Source organism: Spea bombifrons, chromosome 2 (assembly GCF_027358695.1).
Source record: "Spea bombifrons isolate aSpeBom1 chromosome 2, aSpeBom1.2.pri, whole genome shotgun sequence".
In the NCBI taxonomy this organism is placed as follows: domain Eukaryota; kingdom Metazoa; phylum Chordata; class Amphibia; order Anura; family Pelobatidae; genus Spea; species Spea bombifrons.
Window position 1 is genome coordinate 63,490,137 of NC_071088.1, and position 16,635 is coordinate 63,506,771.

Genomic DNA, 16,635 nt, shown 5'->3' on the forward strand with positions numbered 1-16,635 from the left:
AGTTGCTTCTCTCTCTTCATGTAATCCCAGACAGACTCGATGATGTTGAAATCAAGGGTGTGTGGGGGTCATACCATCATTTCTAGGTGTTCTTGTTCATTATTATACCAAAGATATTTCTTAATGGCTTTGGCTGTATGTTTGGGGTCGATGTCATGGTGCAGAATTGTCATGCCCCATCCAGGCTGCGGAGCTGCATATCTCTGGTTTTCCCTGTCTCGCTACAGTTCCCCTGTCGCGCTACAGTTCCCCTGTCTCGCTACAGTTCGCCCTTTGCTGTAATCCATTCCTGGACGTCCTTATGCTCTGTCCTGTACTTCTGACTCTTTGATTCTAGTCCTGCTCTTAGCTTCAGCTCCTGTTTCCTTTATAAGGTGTGCCCCACCCGTTTGTTATGTTTGTCTATAGGTATGTCCTTCTCTGTTTTGTGTTTAGATTTACTGCTTAGTTTAAGTTTATTAGTGATGCAGTAGGCAGGGTTTAGCATTAGGACCCACCGAATATTGGAGTACTTTGGCGTAGTGGTGGGCTAAGCATACTATGGCCATAAGATGTGACTTAATGTCCAACTGTTATCATATAGTCATAGGCTAGTCCTATATTTTTATGTGTCAGTCTTTTATGTGCCTTTGCCCTCTTTTCCCTGTATTATCTGAGAATTTCAGTTCCCCTTTCCTCTCCCCATGTCCCAGTTTAAGATTTCCTATCCTTGCTTAAAGGAGAAGCGTCTGAGGATCCTTACTCCTCACTCCATGCCTTGTGTGCATTGTTTCCCTGTCCTCTGTTGGGTCTTGTACCATGCATATCTTGTCTGGCTATGTTTCTTGCTCGTCTCCCTGTTCCTTGTTCTGTCCCCCTTGCTTGCTATGTTCTCCTGTACTCTGCTTAGCTTCCCTACTCCCAGCCTGTAGCATCCTGCACATTTCTCTGTAGAGCTATGTCTCATGCCTCCAGGGTGCCTGCAGGATATCACTTTGTTTTTTTTTCTGGATAACATCCGCTGCTATGTCAGGGCCCTGGTGTGTGGCCGCACAACCAATAGGTGCTCAACACCCTGGAGAGTGCAATTGCCCTGAACCAGGCCTTCTCCAACTCCGCTCTTGCACAGTGACTCCTGAAATTCTATCATTGGGCGCTGTGGGTCATTACAGTCGTCTGTATGGACCCAGTCCCTGACAAGAATAAATGTGGGGCCAACCAGATGCCTCCCTGATTGGATTGCATGATGGATAAGCATCTGCCTGTACTTTTCAGCATTGAGAAGACCATTAATTCTGACCAAATCACCAACTCCATCTGCAGAAATGGAGCCCCAAACCTACAAGAACCCTCCACCATGCTTCACTGTTGCCTGAAAACACCCATTCTCTTCAGCTCTTCATCAAACAGCCTTCTGCTACAGCCAACTATTTCATATTTTGGCTCATCAGTCCAGAGCATCTGCTGCCATTATTCTGAGCCCCTGTTCCTGTGTTTTCATGAGTAGTTGAGTCAGTTGCCCTTGTTTCCACATCAGAGGTATGGCATTTTTTTCACTGAAGACCACTTCTGACCAGACCTCTCCGTACAGTAGTTGGGTATACCAGGGTCCCACTGTTTTCTGCCAACGCCGAGCTGATGGCACTGCTGGACTTCTTTTAATTGTGATGGGAAGTAAGCATGATGTGTCTTTCATCTGCTGCCCTAAGTTTCCGTGGCTGACCACTATGGTCCTCAACATTCCCTGTTTCTTTATGCCTGTCAGAGCTTGGACAGAACATACATTTCTGCTTGGGAGAGACCTAGCTGATGGAGTATCTACCTTGTGCTCAGTCTTGCCATGGTGTATGACTTTTGACATTACACTGTCTTTGCCAACCTGACCATGTTAGTGGGTTTGTATGTTTCTCACCCAGTTGTATTCCTACTACACAATTATTTCTGTTTTATGATTTTCTTTCAACCTTCATATAAAAGTGATGCTCATATAGACCTGTTTGGTATTGTTTAATCATACACCTAACTACATGTCTACAGAATGCCTGACTTTGTCCAAGTGTACCTAGAATAATTGATGCTGTTTTGAAGGCAAAGGGTGGTCACACCAAATATTGATTTGATTTGTATTTTTCTTCTGTTCGCTCACTTTGCATTTTGTTAAATGATAAAAACAATGTTTATTGTATTACATGATTTGTTGAAAGAAAACCTCATTGCTAAGAGGTGGTTCACATGTACCTTCGTGGTCATCAGAAATAAAACGTTCTGTAACAATTTTGTGTAGAGAAATTACTTCTATCCTGACCACCTCAACTGTTAAGAAATACTGTATCTCATTCCTGCCAGTCTACCCCTATCCAATATCCTATAAAACCATCCTCTGTGGAGATTGCCTCTTTCTGAACTTTATGTATACCCTGGAGGCACGTCAAAGCATTTGTCATAACCTCCCTTATGCCGAGCCTATAAAAAGCAGCTTATCTAAGAGAAAGAGGTGTTAGCATGATTTTTATTTTGGTTAATGGTGACAGGTACAACATGAACTACATAATGGGACTTGCTCTGAAAATATATCCCTACACTGGGTGTAAATTGTATATTTATAATGTTACTGCCATGCCTCTTCCTTAAAGTTGGATCTTTAAGACTGCATTTGCATAGCAATAATATACACTATTATCCAGATTGAGTAAATATTAATAATTATATATAATAATAATAAAGCTTAATAACAGCATTATCATAGCCTTCACTCTATCAGTTAATAATATACAGTATTACCAATATCAGTTATGTTACCGAACTTTGTCACAAAGTCTGAGAGGCAGATGTGACAAATACCAATCTCTGACCAAATACAACTTCAGATGAATTATGCACTTACTCCATTGGATGGGTGTGAGGTCCAACCCAACTCTGCTTGCGATTCTTTGGAATCCAGAAGTATAACTGCAATAAAACCAGAGACACATTTTTATGTACCGCTTTCACAACGACTCTACCTTTTTATGTCAAGAACAACAGTAATGTTTTGTAATGCTGATAACCTTGGAAACCCAGGGACTAAAATCACCCATGACACTTTTAAGACCAGCAGCCTATAAAACGACCCATATGTGGCCACCTAATTGATACAACTGCAGACGTGGAAGACACAGGGGAGTTGCTGATGGCCACTCTGGGTCTGTGCCTTAGCCTATACATTAAAAGGTAATAACATCTGGTATAAAATAGTTCAAAATAGTTTACACATTTAATAGGTCTTCTTATATAATGTACAAATCAAAATGATATTAGTAAGAAAGCTAATAAATTGTGTCTTAGTTTTTATCTTATTCTAACTTATCTTACTCTTAAAGTGGTTGGCACGTAATGCGCCACAATAGCGCATAACAGCACATGTTAATTTATAAACCTAATTACATGTTTTTAACTGGCAAAAGTATTCAAAACTGTCTGTTCACATAGAGAACGTGTGACCCCAGTTAAACAATAAACACATTTAACAAAAACCTAACTACTACAAAAGACAGGTTCATGCAGCAAAATATTTTAATAAAAATAATGAGGTACTTAGTGTATCAGGCAATGGCATTCCATTCCTTCAAATAAAATGTGACTGAATGCAGTTTGCTGTGTTATTTTTGTATAGGTGTCTGATTCAAAACAGATTTGTAATTATTTTGGCAAGCACAGGAAGGAAATTGAGTTAACAAAGCTGATGACTAAATCACACCTCAATTAAAGAAAATATGGTTGTCAAACAACCTTAAAGCCCTGTCTAGCATATCAAAACTCAGCTGACAAAAGTAACGGAAAGAGAATTTGGATCTGGACAGAAGGTAGAAGCACCAGATAATGAACCTGTTTAACGGTGACCAGAGAGAGTTTTTTTTATAAGGTTTTTCTTTTAAGGTTGAGAACCATATAATCAGCAATTCACAAACCACAAGACATTTGTATCAAGCATATGACATAGATACACTATCCTAGTGAATCCCCACCACAACCACAGGCATAAGTGTCCTGTAGAATGTGTTATATTATAATGTTCACATATGTGGTAGGTTCCAAAATCTCACTTTTTCCTTTCGTTCCCTTGCTCCTTATAGCACTCCAAAAGTTTTGATCCACACCAAGGTGTGTGTCGAAGTCTTGATGCTATACACTGTCTCCAAGCTAGTTATATAGTATGTCCAGCTTGAAGCTTCGACCCACATATATTTCTCTAGGAATAGCATCACAAGGTTTTGTAACCAACTTTTAAACATATAACCTTCATACCTAGGTTGTGTAAAGCTTTGAATTCTCAAGAAATTTGACGTGTGCTTGCCACGTATGCAGAGTAACCCTGGAAGAAGAGAAATCGATGGTTCTCGTAGTTAAGCGCAGCCCTGGATTTGAGATCTGGGAGAGGTCACTGCCTGGTGTGGAATCTTGCTTCATGTTAGAATTAGACTCCAGGTCGGCCTCTTGGTGGGGGTCCTGTCTTTTCCCAGATATTGAGGTAGATTGGGAGGTGTTAACCATATACTTTTTTTGAGATTATTTTCTTTGGGGCTTGCTCACAAATTTCTCCATCTTGTGGCGCAGAAGTGGGTGCAAGCAAAAAGATGTTTTACATCAGAGTTCAGGTTTTTATCGAAGCAGGCTCAGGCCAGTTAAACGTATTGTTATATCTGTCCAGCTGTTGATTCCTCTGTTTACTGGCCTCACAGGGCCAGTTGGTTCTTAGTACAGTACTGGCTATATGCGTTTGTGCGGGAATAGTTAATGTGGCAGTAGGGCTCTCATTCACCTTCCTGGACAATGTAACAGTGTAATAGTTCTCAGCGTCACCTCACACCACACCGTTTTATCTCATCTCACAAGGCAAGTATGAATATAGTGAGGTGAATTCACTATAGCACCCAAGATTTCAAAGTCAGGTATGGTGAGCATAATCCAAACTGCTATTAAATTGGTGCAAAATATTTTATGGCCTGCAAATCTTCAAAACGTAACAAGATGATTTATGTACTGACAGGTTCTCACATCTATGACAGATAAGCCTGGGGTGGTGCAGGGTTGTAGTATCGTGCACTGTCCCATGAAGTTAAGTGTGGATGTAGTATTTCTATAAGGCTGCACTAGGCCTGAAAGACCAGTTTGTCTTCCATTTTGCAGCCACCGTCATCAATGGGATTCACCTCTCTTGTCACCTCCTGTCCTGGTCATTCCCAGGGCCCCCCGATGCTCTGTAAATAATGTACAACCATTTGCCTTCTGCTACAGGTATTCTGCGCCACACTTTTCCCCGTTCATTGTTAAGTGTCCAGTGGGGTTTTTGCAATGCTCCTTGTGGCCACCAGCCATCTTCCACAAGTCTATCAGCGTCAAGGAGGGTGGAGCCACTGGCCCTCGTACCTCAGCGTCTCGGGACTGATAAAGCTCACTCCGCCCTGCTCTCAAATCCTTGCAGGGTGCTTGCCGCCGGTCGCTCTGCTGGAACTCCAGTTCATCTCTGCTCCAACCTTGTCTTCCATTGTCGTCCTCAAGATGGAGGCTGAGTGAGGTTTTGGTGCTTAGCTGGACTTAGGGTGAGTATGTGCTGGAGAGCTGGGCGATGTTACTGCATTTTGTCCAGCAGCTTATTCTCTGTTGACTTAGTGATGTATTTTGTGCCTTTCTTTGTATTTTAGGTAGGGATGGTTATGGTTATTCGGATTGTTCAGAGGAGCTTGATTAAAAGTATTGTAGTGCTGTATTGCATGCCCTTATGGAACCTATAACTAGATTAACATTTTTTATCTAAAACAAACAAATCAAAGAATAATTTGTAGAGTAACAGATTATAAAACACACAAATAGACTTTCAGTCGATTCCCAACACAAATACTAATTCAATGTAGCAATCTTGTAACGGCGGAATATTATGTATTAAACATACACGATAAACAGCCAATGTCATGATTGGTATAAAATGTTAGCATCCCCAACTAATAATTTAGCAACATTCTCAGGGAACATTCCTTATTTATGAAGACAAAATGCATAGTGACATACTATAGATCAATTAAATCGTTTAGCACTGTTTGTTTTTATCTGATTTTGGAACTTACAATTAAAGTACAGTATATCAAATTTTCCCAAATGCTGCATTTCATAGAGGGCAAACTGGGCAAATGCATTATGGGCTGGGGTCCAATGGCACTGTAGACTTTCCTTAACATTTACCTTAGCAAACCTGGTCCTCCAGTGGGCCATAGAGGGTGGTAAGTAAATGGAATAGATTTCCATCAGACGTGGTAGAGGCTAATACAGTAAGAGAATTTAAACATACATGGGATGGGCATAAAGCTATCCTGAAGGAAGACCAAGGACTGATTAACCTCTGAGTCTTTACAGAATAGATGGCCTGATGGCATGGTTCTTATCTGTTATCAAATTCTATGTTTCTATGTGAGCGGCTGTTGGCTGAGCACAAGCAGCCGCACACTGCAAGAGTAAAATTAATCAGGTAATGATGGCATTCTTTTTTTCATTAAATGGATTCTGCAGTGCCCATTTTTTATTCTTTAATGCAAATTTAAGTCAATTTTTGGACTTCAATGCATTTTAGTGCCTATAAATCAGTACATACAACTTTTTTCACCTCTCTTTTTTCTTTTTCTACAAAGGGAAGAGCATACTTGAGTAAACTGCCCATGCCACCATACAAGTGATTTTAGCTTCCATTTAAATAATAAATAATTCAATTTGCATACAAGCAAAGTGGCAGGCAATAATAAGTATACACGATGAACATTTATATGGTTGTTTAACTTAACATACTTTCTACAAATAACAACAAATACATAAAACAGAATTTACTGGGGGCTTGGGCCTCTCCCCATGAGGTAAATCCCTCAAGGTGCACTCTATCATGTTACTCCTCCAAGCAGCCTATAGTATCTTTACCTGTATTAAACAAATCCCACCACACTTTCACTACAGCCCCACATTTTTAACAGCTCAATTGTCTTCCCCATATTCAGAATTACAACTCCCCCAGCCTTGATGTTACAAGCATACCTAGGTACCCTTTGGGTTGGACCCAGAGTTTCCTGGTGAAATGCTGCTTCCTCAAGTCTCTGGGTCACCTTCATCCAGAGCCGGCCTTAAGTGTTCTGGCGCCCTGTGCGGACTACTCCTCTGGCACCCCCTTCTCACTACCCACCTCTGCCCCTTCTCACTATCCCCCCCTCTGCCCCTTCTCACTGTCCCCCCCTCTGCCCCTCCTCACTACCCCCTCTTCTCACTATCCCCCCTCTGCCCCTTCTCACTAACCCCCCTCTGCCCCTTCTCACTACCCCCCCGCCCCTTCTATCTACTCCTTCTCCCTACTTCTCATTACTCATCACTTACGTTGTTGCCAGAGTCCTGTGGTGGGAGCGGGAGGAATCCGTCTTCCCGCTCTGCCGGCATTTCATGTTGAGCGCCGGAATATGTCAAGGAGTCACGGAGAGTGATGGGCGCCGAGCAGTTGCTGAAAACTTCACAAGCAGCCGCTCGGCGCCCCTGCCCGGGACTTAAATTAAAGCATTGTTTATTAAAATTTATTTAACATGAAGGATGTTAAATAAAGTTTAAAAAAAAACCCTGATGTTTTAATTTAAGTCTCGGGCAGGCGTCCCTGCAGCCATGGCACCCTGTGCAGCCGCACAGGTCGCACACTCCTAAGGCCGGCCCTGCCTTCATCTATCTGGGGCTAACTCCACCTCCACAAAGAAGGAGAGCCAGGACCTACCTTAGGAAGTTCCCATGTATGGTTACAAGTGCCCACTTTAAAAACAATGCACTAGCATTCAGCATAGCCATGTGGGAGGATTACACCCATGTCAGACTGTTGGGGCTCCAGGGCCGTTCTGGTTTCCAGGACCCATACAGCTTTACTAGTCGTGACCCTGATGGAAACCCTAGTAGTATCAATATTGTTGATCCTGTCATATAAAACAAGTCCTGTACACATTGGACCAAATCATCCAACATTTCAAATGTCCATGGGGGGGGGCACTTTTGTTTTAAGAGCTGTGACTAGGAGGACAGATCTTTACCAGGGCTTGTGACCTATAGAGAGCAATTTATAGATTTTGTTAGGCATCTACAAGATGAATTTTATGTTTTATGTAAATGTATTTTATGTAAATCAATTTATAAACATTTTTTTGTGTTGTTTCCAAGGGAGGTAAAGGGACTCTTGGATTTGGGTCCAATGATAAACGTGTTCCCTCTGCTTACTATTGTAGTTTTATGACATTTAAAAATATTTTTATTTGCCGAAATATGACCTTTATTTATCTATGATGAAAGTATAAAATTAGGACACGACTCTCGGAAGGGAGAGTTCTGTAACAGTGTGTGCGCTGTTGCATACAGACAGGGCTTGCGTTATCTAACTTTGAAATTATTAGCTATAAAATATTTAAACATTACCTCTACGATTGCAAACAATTTTGCACCTCACTGATTCCAAATAACACCTCACTGAGCATACCTTTTTTAGTTTATTCTAGATTCATAACTTCCCCATTGAAAAATATAATACAAAAAAAAACATCTCCTTTTATTGCGCTAATGAGATATGGATTGTTTGCTTAACTCCCATCTTGCAATGCCTCATTTTGACAGAAGAACCGTGTAAGTTCTAAGTAAGCTATAAACCAGGAGATATCCTCCCTGTGTGCGCTGGGTGATTTCAGTCAATGCATTTGCCGAGAAAAAAAAATACTTTGAAAGGATACACAATTTCATCTATTATTAAGAGTGCTTGGGAATCTGATACAAAAAACACACATAAAATGTTCAACAACCTTCTGGATGATAATTGGTAATTGACACATTTTATGTATTTTATATATATGGCCAATTCTGGCAAAATTGATAATAGTGGAGCCATTGGCCAGAACATGACATTGGTTACCAGTGGCAAAACTACTGGGGTCGCGACCGGGCCCTGGAGTTCTGCCAGTCAGGGGGGCCCAAGGGGCGCCGAGCGATTGCTGAAAATGCCCTTCTGTTTCCTCTGACGCCCCCCACCTGCAGTGGTGGGAGCGTGAGGCGTCTGTCTCGGGTGCCAGCGTTTCACGCTGAGTGCCGGCATATGACGTCATATGCTGGCGCTCAGCAGTGAAGCCGTGCGCACCGCGGCAGAGCAGCCAGACAGTGGCCTCGTGCCCCCACAACAGGACTGCATGGTTAGTGACCTAGAAAGGGGGGTAGGGAGAGGCTAGATAGTGTGAAGGGGGGGGGGTATGGAGAGGGTAGATAGTGAGAAGGGGGGGTTGGGAGAGGGTAGATAGTGAGAACGGGGTAGGGAGAGATAGTGAGAATGGGGGGGGTCTTACATATCAAACTAATGTAATTTATATAATGTGATTGATATAATGTGAACAAACGGCTTCAACACATCAGAAGCAGATCAACTCATCCTCATCCAAGCTGTCCTCTCCTATTGTCTCACTCCCCTCGACCACCGACTAGATTGTAAGCTCCCAAGAGCAGGGCCCTCTTCTCCTTTGCACCAGTTTGTTATTGTATGTGTTATGTGTTTATAAAATGTTCTATGAATGTAACAGCGCTGCGGAATCAGCTGGCACTTTATAAATAAATGTAATGTAATGTAATAATATTCTTTGGGTGAGGTATGAGAAGGGATGGCCCTACTCAAACAAGAATACAAAAAGTGCTAGTTTGAGGCTTTTGCAACCATCACCCCAAGCTTACACATACACATAAATTCAGTTTATGCACCTGGCTCCACTCTTATACTCATGCCCTGGATGGCTACTGCCACTATGTGACTGGTGGAGAGGAGGAATCCAGAATTATCCAGTAAAGCACTCGAGCGATTAGGCACATGGCTAAGGAAAAAGCACCAGAAGGATATTTTTTGGAGAGTTCAGTATATGGCTACTAAAAAATATCAGGAAAGGCTAAGGGATGTTAATATGTATAGCTTGGAGGAGAAAAGAGAGAGAGGATATGTGATAAAAACATGTAAATAAATACTCCTTATTAAACATAGTACAGAAGGGATGTTTATTTCAAAGGAGGTGAACTGTTAGAACAAGAGGTCATAATCTAAAACTAGATCACAAAGAGCAGCTCTAATGTAGTGTAAGGAAGTTTTACTATAAGGAGAGGGTGATAGATAAATGGAACAGGCTCCCATAAGAAGTGGTAGAGGCTAATACAGCGAGGGGATGAATCTAAAACAAGACCAGGGACTAATTACGATCTGAGTCTTATATCAGAAAAAATGGGCCTTTTTTCCTTTTATCTGCTGTAAAATGTTATGTTTCTATGAACTATTGTCATAGAGAATAATTCATTTCTATATAGTGCCACATAGTGATGGTGGTATGGTGGTTTAATACAGCAATGTCTAGTTTGTTTCCTATGCTTTACTTTTTATGTTAGTTCAGAAGTGCAGCAGAAGTTGTGCCAACCCAATGTTCACTTGGGTTGGCACCCAATTCTTAGTAGTCAAGAATAAAAAAATCACTTTTTTTACTTTTTAGTATATATATATATATATATATATATATATATATATATATATATATATATATATATATGAATATATTATGTTAAAAATAATATTGATTGATGTCATAAAGTCTGTTTTCTGTTGTTGTACAGGTTGAGGTGTGAAACTTGTTTTTAGACAGATGGTACAAACTCATCAATTTAAACGCAATAAAAAAGATCACATCTCTTCCAGAAATAACTCTTTGCTACATGAGGGAAAAAAGCTATTGATGGGGAAGATTCTGTTTTGCTAAGAAATAACATAAAGAAAACATCTGGGCATCTGACAACATGATAAAGGCTTAATTGACTAAAGTTCTTTTACAGAAACAAAAGTTGACAAACGCCTTGCTCAAACAAGCTTACAATCTATAAATCTTTGGGGGACAGGCAACGGGTCAAGTATAAGCCAAGTATGGTGCCAAGGAGTTTCAACGGGCCATACGTTGAGTAGAGGCAAGGTTAAGGGGTAGGGCTTTCCCAAGTCTTAACTGACTTTTTGACCTAAGGCATAAGGCATTTAGAAGAATAGATTTTATTTCATCAATTTCATTTTTAAACACATTTTAGTTGTCTCTGTACACATTATTGTACCCTAGCCATTAGGTAAGGAAAGAAAGACAGAGGGTTTGGGTCCCACATAAGGGCTATTCTTCCTAGAAAGGGAACATTTGGGAGGTATTTACTTATATTAGATTTGTATCTTTGTCCACCCGTGCATCCATGGTACACAGACATGTATGCTTGCAGGTTCCTTGTAAAATCCTATCCATTATGGCATTTTTAGTATTCATATATTTACAAGTGCTCCATAGATACCGCATGCAACTATGCCCCCTTATTGTTTTACTTTGCCACCTTTACTTTGAGTCTACCATGTTATGGGCCTAAGCCAGAGCAGTGCACCAGCCTGTTCCTCTGTGCCGCAGTTCTTCTTCTAAGCTCTGGGGTAGGTCATATCTTGGCATTTTGTCTTTTAAGGACATGCATTGTCCTTCATAATGTTAATGGGTCAGTTGCGGTAATTAATGATCACCGTTTTAACCAACCTCAGCCAGCCCCTTTGCTGAGCATTATGGGAGATGTAGTCCTGCAGCAGCTGGAGGGCCACAGGTTGGACACCCCTGTATTAAACATTTGCACTTAAGTAGGGGGACTGTTTCCTGTTTAGTGGTAGAAGGGCTGCAGCACCCCTGGGACCTTCTGCCCCAGGCCTAGTTAGCCTAAGCTAAAATAAGCCACTTGCCTTTGAGGCAATAATTCAGGCAAAATGACTCAGACAGGCTTGATGCAAAAGGGACAAGCATGATTATTTCATACTGCTTGGCATGAACAGATCGGTCTCTCCAGCAGAGTGCACACCTTGGGATGTCTCATTGATAGCCTCAGAACATGCCAGCTTCAGATTGTGTAGTCATTTAAACACAGAACTGGGCATCTATACTGGCAGGGCTTACCTAACTTACAATGGAACTAACAAGGCCAAAGTTATTTTTCCGTGCTTCCACAGGATTTACCCTCCTAAAGGAGGACACTTGGCAGATATACTTTGCAGCCAAACCTCTTCTGGTATAGTGAATAAAAAGATGCTCATACTCCTTGGCAGGTCTTGAAGGGCATACCATAATACAATTTGGAGAACAGATTTTATTAATATCACAAAATAAAAAAGACATTACTGGATGCTTTGGAAGCAAAACATTTCCACCTTATAAAATATATTTTAGACATCTTCAAATTAAGTCCTTCAAATGCACAACACGAACTTAGGAACTGATTTGCCACCAGGTTAATGACAAGGCAATGTTTAGTGTGGAAGCTTCAAAACCCAATCATTTTTTTCAGGTTTAAGCATATATCAATCATCTTCTTATCTAAACTATTTTTAGACTGCAGGATCTGGAGTTTCATAGCTTGTGAAACATCAGTTTATCTACTGTTAAAGCAACAAGTTCTGATACTTTTAGTATATAGAATCATTCGGAGACATGTAGTTAATGGCATTCCTCAGAGCCAAGAGACACAGCACTGCTGGAAGTCAAGCAGAAAGCAGACCTGCTCCACAGCGCATCCTCGCTGTTCCTACTCATTTCTTTGCACTTAAAAGCAAACAAGGAACTGGAACAAAGTGCTTTGGAAGTACATTAATTACTCTGTTCTTAAAAAGGTCCTACGGATTCCAAGAACAAAAAGCACGGTGTTCACCCACTCTTGTTCCACAGTGGCACCATGCAGTAGAGCTCTGAGTGCAGACATCTAATCTTAAAGTCAAAGTAAAATGTGTTCACAAGCCCAGAAATGAAGGTGAGTGACTTGCATACCTGCAAGCACTGTAAACACTGCTCCCTCTGCCAGAGGCATATTGTGGCCTAGGAGGCAGCACCCCCTTTGCCAAATAACAGATTGCCTTCCTCAACCCGCTTATTAACACTATGGAGGACTGTGCCAAGTTGGCAGACCCTACATTGTTCATTTTCAAGTGGCGTCCTTAAAAGGCAGTAAGGATGGCCTCACCACCTAAAGTAAATACATTCGGGGTTCTACTATCCTTAATATGTTGCATTTGGACTGATCTCAATGACATGGACACAGAGTTGTTTGGGCACCACAACAGGAGACCTTGGAAACATTTCTTTGCAAGAACGGCTACGCTGGTCCTGTGTAATGCATAGTAAAACCAGCAAGATGACTTAAAAAAAATCTCACTGATTTAAATATGCTTTATAAGTTATTCTTGGAGCAGGTGCTCATTGGATTTGTTACTTCATAATGTAAAGAGAAATCAGCGAGGTGAAACTGCAGCTCTCCTGTCAACTCCCTTTTTAGTGAATAAACTCCAGAGAAATCGCCTATGGGGATCACAATCTTGCAATTTTTATTTTATTTTTAATACAAATGCATTATGGTAAAAAAAACATTAAATTCCACAGAGCATTGGCTCATCCACATGCCTGACATATATATTTAATGGTTACTTTAGCTGGCATTAGGGTAAATTGAAGTTGCAATCGTCTAGAACAGTATTTGACGATAACAAAAGTGATCAAATGAGCATAGAATCAAAACAAACAATATGTTTCACGGCCAATTCTCATCTCATAATAAACTTTCTCATCCGGGTAGCAATTTCCTTGCTTATGCCCTCACACATCTGGCCTAGAAATGGTAGCTGGAGAATGCATTATGCGCCTCTATCTGCCATTACACAAGGTTATCTCTGCATCACTGGCCCTGCCTTGCCTTTAAATGATTTATACCCATGCTATGTGATTGATACCAGCTATTTAATGACACTCCCGTAGGAACCGAATTATTTTCAAGCTCCTGTACAGGAAAAAGACAGGGCATTTTAAGCACATTCTTGAGCTATGTGCGATATGAACAATTCTGTAAAACAAATATAGTATTTTGTGTGGCCAAGAAATACATGATTCTGCTGCCTTTTTTGGTTTATTAAGATGATTAATTGGAGAAGTTAAGAAAATAACATAAACAGTGTTTCTAATGTTTAAAAATCTCTCCTGCAGAAGTCACCTAATTTGTCATGTGTCAAAGAGGAAAAAATAATGTTTCTCTATTAATCATTAATGGAAAGTAACTCCAGCAAGCAATGAAATTAGGAATTATTGTTAAATAATGTTATGGGCTGGAAACTTTTTCTCAACAATTCACTGCAAGAGGCTATTTATCGTTTCGTAGCAGTTCACTTACTACTAAGTGTTTAGTAAATAAACCAGGATTACGCAAAACAATTAGTGTATATACTCTGTACAGTTGGATATAAGGGCATACAGTGTAATCAAATGATATGCAGATTGACTAATCGTCTTACATTCTAAATATCATTACTCAGTAGTAGACTCGTGCATTCGAATTCGTCCAAATTACATTTTTAACAAATGTCCGAAAAAGAGGGACCCCCAATGAAACAAATGAAAATTAAGCAAAGAGCTCAGAATTTTTGTTTGAATTTCACTCTCACGCTTTTTTATACTCTCTCTAATACTTTCTAATGTTCTCTCACCAAGAGGCCAGAATAATGCAGCTAGATTCGTGAAGAAAGAAAAGTGTTTCTGCGGCTCTCTTTCTTCTTGAATCTATCTGCATTACTCTGACCTTTCGGTGCACTTCCACAAAAAGGCAGAGCCATGTGGGCAGCCTCTCCCCCATTCCTCCAATGAGGGGAGAGGTTGTGTCTGGATGCTCCACCCTTTTGCAGAAGTTCATCAGGGGGCCAGGTTCACAGAGAAGTGGACGAAGAAAGAAGACAGAAGAAAAAAAAGAGGCAAAAGGATAAACGGAGCCGCCGGAGACAAAGACATGGAAGTAGTCAGTGGAGAAGGTAGGGAGACATTGAGAGAGAGTTTGGGGGAACATGGGAGTGTAAGAGAGAGAGAGAGAGAATGAGGTTGACAACAAGTTTTGTTTCTGAATGGTAAAAGCCTTTCAAATTTTGTCAAAAACCGAAAGGGCAGAAAACTAAATTTGTTGACAAATGGACCAAAAACAAAACTAGGCTTTTTACAAGTCTACTCAGAAGAAAATAAATGTAGATGAAATAAATGACGGTGTAGGAATACCAGACACATAGTCAAAATGCATTTTACTTCTCATCAAATTTCTGAAATCTGCAAGAAAAAGATAAATCCCTTTCTTTTCGCTCACTGTGAGCTTGATGTATAAAACAAGGTGTCCAGTTTTTGGCAGCGGAGCCAAAGGAAGACAGGACATGAGAAATGAAGGTACAGCTGGGAGCCTAAGCAGGTCTGAATGAATTATGCGCATAGTGGCATTGCTTCTGTCGTATCAGGAATAGATCTGTTTTGTGAGCATTTAGACCCTCTGCCAGCGCTGTTCATAATGAATAACCATTTAATTAATAGGTACAGAAACAACTAGAAAGCATGCAGTAATTGTCTGCTTTGTAGCAACAGGCACCAAACAATCTTTAAATCACGTGAGATAGATCAGATCAGGGCGTAACAGAGACGTGGCCTGGTAAAGCCATTGTTTTATTATTTTCATTTATATAGGACTAACAAATTCTGCACACATTTAAACAGACAGAGGTGTGGAGGAGGCGCCTACTTTCAAGTATATATATATATATACCGTATTTGCTCGATTATAAGACGACCCCCCAAAATCTAAATATTAATTTAGGGAAAAAAACAAAAAGCCTGAATATAAGACTACCCTATAGAAAAAAAAAGTTTTACTAGTAAATATTAATGCATGTCAACAATTTTTTCATATCTAATAAAAGCTATGATTGAGAAAAATATATATATATTTTTTTATTTCCTTTTATTTGCCAACCTGCCCCCCCCCCAGTTATGCACATCTGCCCCAGGGTTGCCACTCTGCCCCCAGAAATGCCTTATACACCCTATTTGCCACTCTGCCCCATGATGTGCCTTTTAACCCTCTATATGCCAGAGTGGCATATAGGGGGTTAAAAGGCATTTCTGGAGATTATATATATATATATATAACTGCTAACAGCAATCACACTCCTATCAAGCCAAGGCAGCCAGTACATGCTGGAACCTGGGGATGAAAGGAGTGTGAGTACAGCCTCCCTATGCCATGCTACCACCACCACCCACCTTACACATCCATGCTATCATACACATACTCATTCACAAACATTTAAATACTCATTCATTCCATTAATCACACATACTTGCTCAAAAACCCTCCCCCACCCTCTTACCTGAACTGCAGATCTCTCACTCGAAGACTTCTGCAGGGGCCCGGCTGTGCGAGCAACTTCTCTGGCCCCGCCCCCAGAGGAAGGAGGGGGAGGCAGAGTTATGTGACACTCTACTAACTTCCTGTTCTCCTGCTGCTAGAAGAGACGCTGCTCGCGACCAAAGCACCGGTAAGCAGCCTGGCAACCTAATCGAGGTCTGATTTTTGCTGTGAAAAAAACCTCGTCTTATAATCGAGCAAATACGGTATATCTTATATTTATATTCCCTCATTTATGATGTTCGAAAAAGGGACTTATCTTATAATTATCACTAAAAGACTTCTTTTTTCTTTTTTGAGGCAAGTTTACAGATACAAATATTACAAATGTCATTTTTTGAAGGGGGGGGC

The 16,635-nt window shown here is 40.7% G+C and overlaps 1 protein-coding gene across 1 annotated transcript in view; it reads right to left on the bottom strand.

The window, feature by feature from the left end:
- The window catches only part of LOC128472631 (ephrin type-A receptor 7-like), a 37,484-nt gene that overhangs the window by 2,563 nt on the left and 18,286 nt on the right, over nucleotides 1-16,635 (bottom strand). Inside the window, exon 2 of the mRNA XM_053454543.1 lies at nucleotides 2,864-2,928. Coding sequence (XP_053310518.1) covers nucleotides 2,864-2,928 — 65 coding nt within the window. The remainder of the gene's footprint in view (nucleotides 1-2,863; nucleotides 2,929-16,635) is intronic.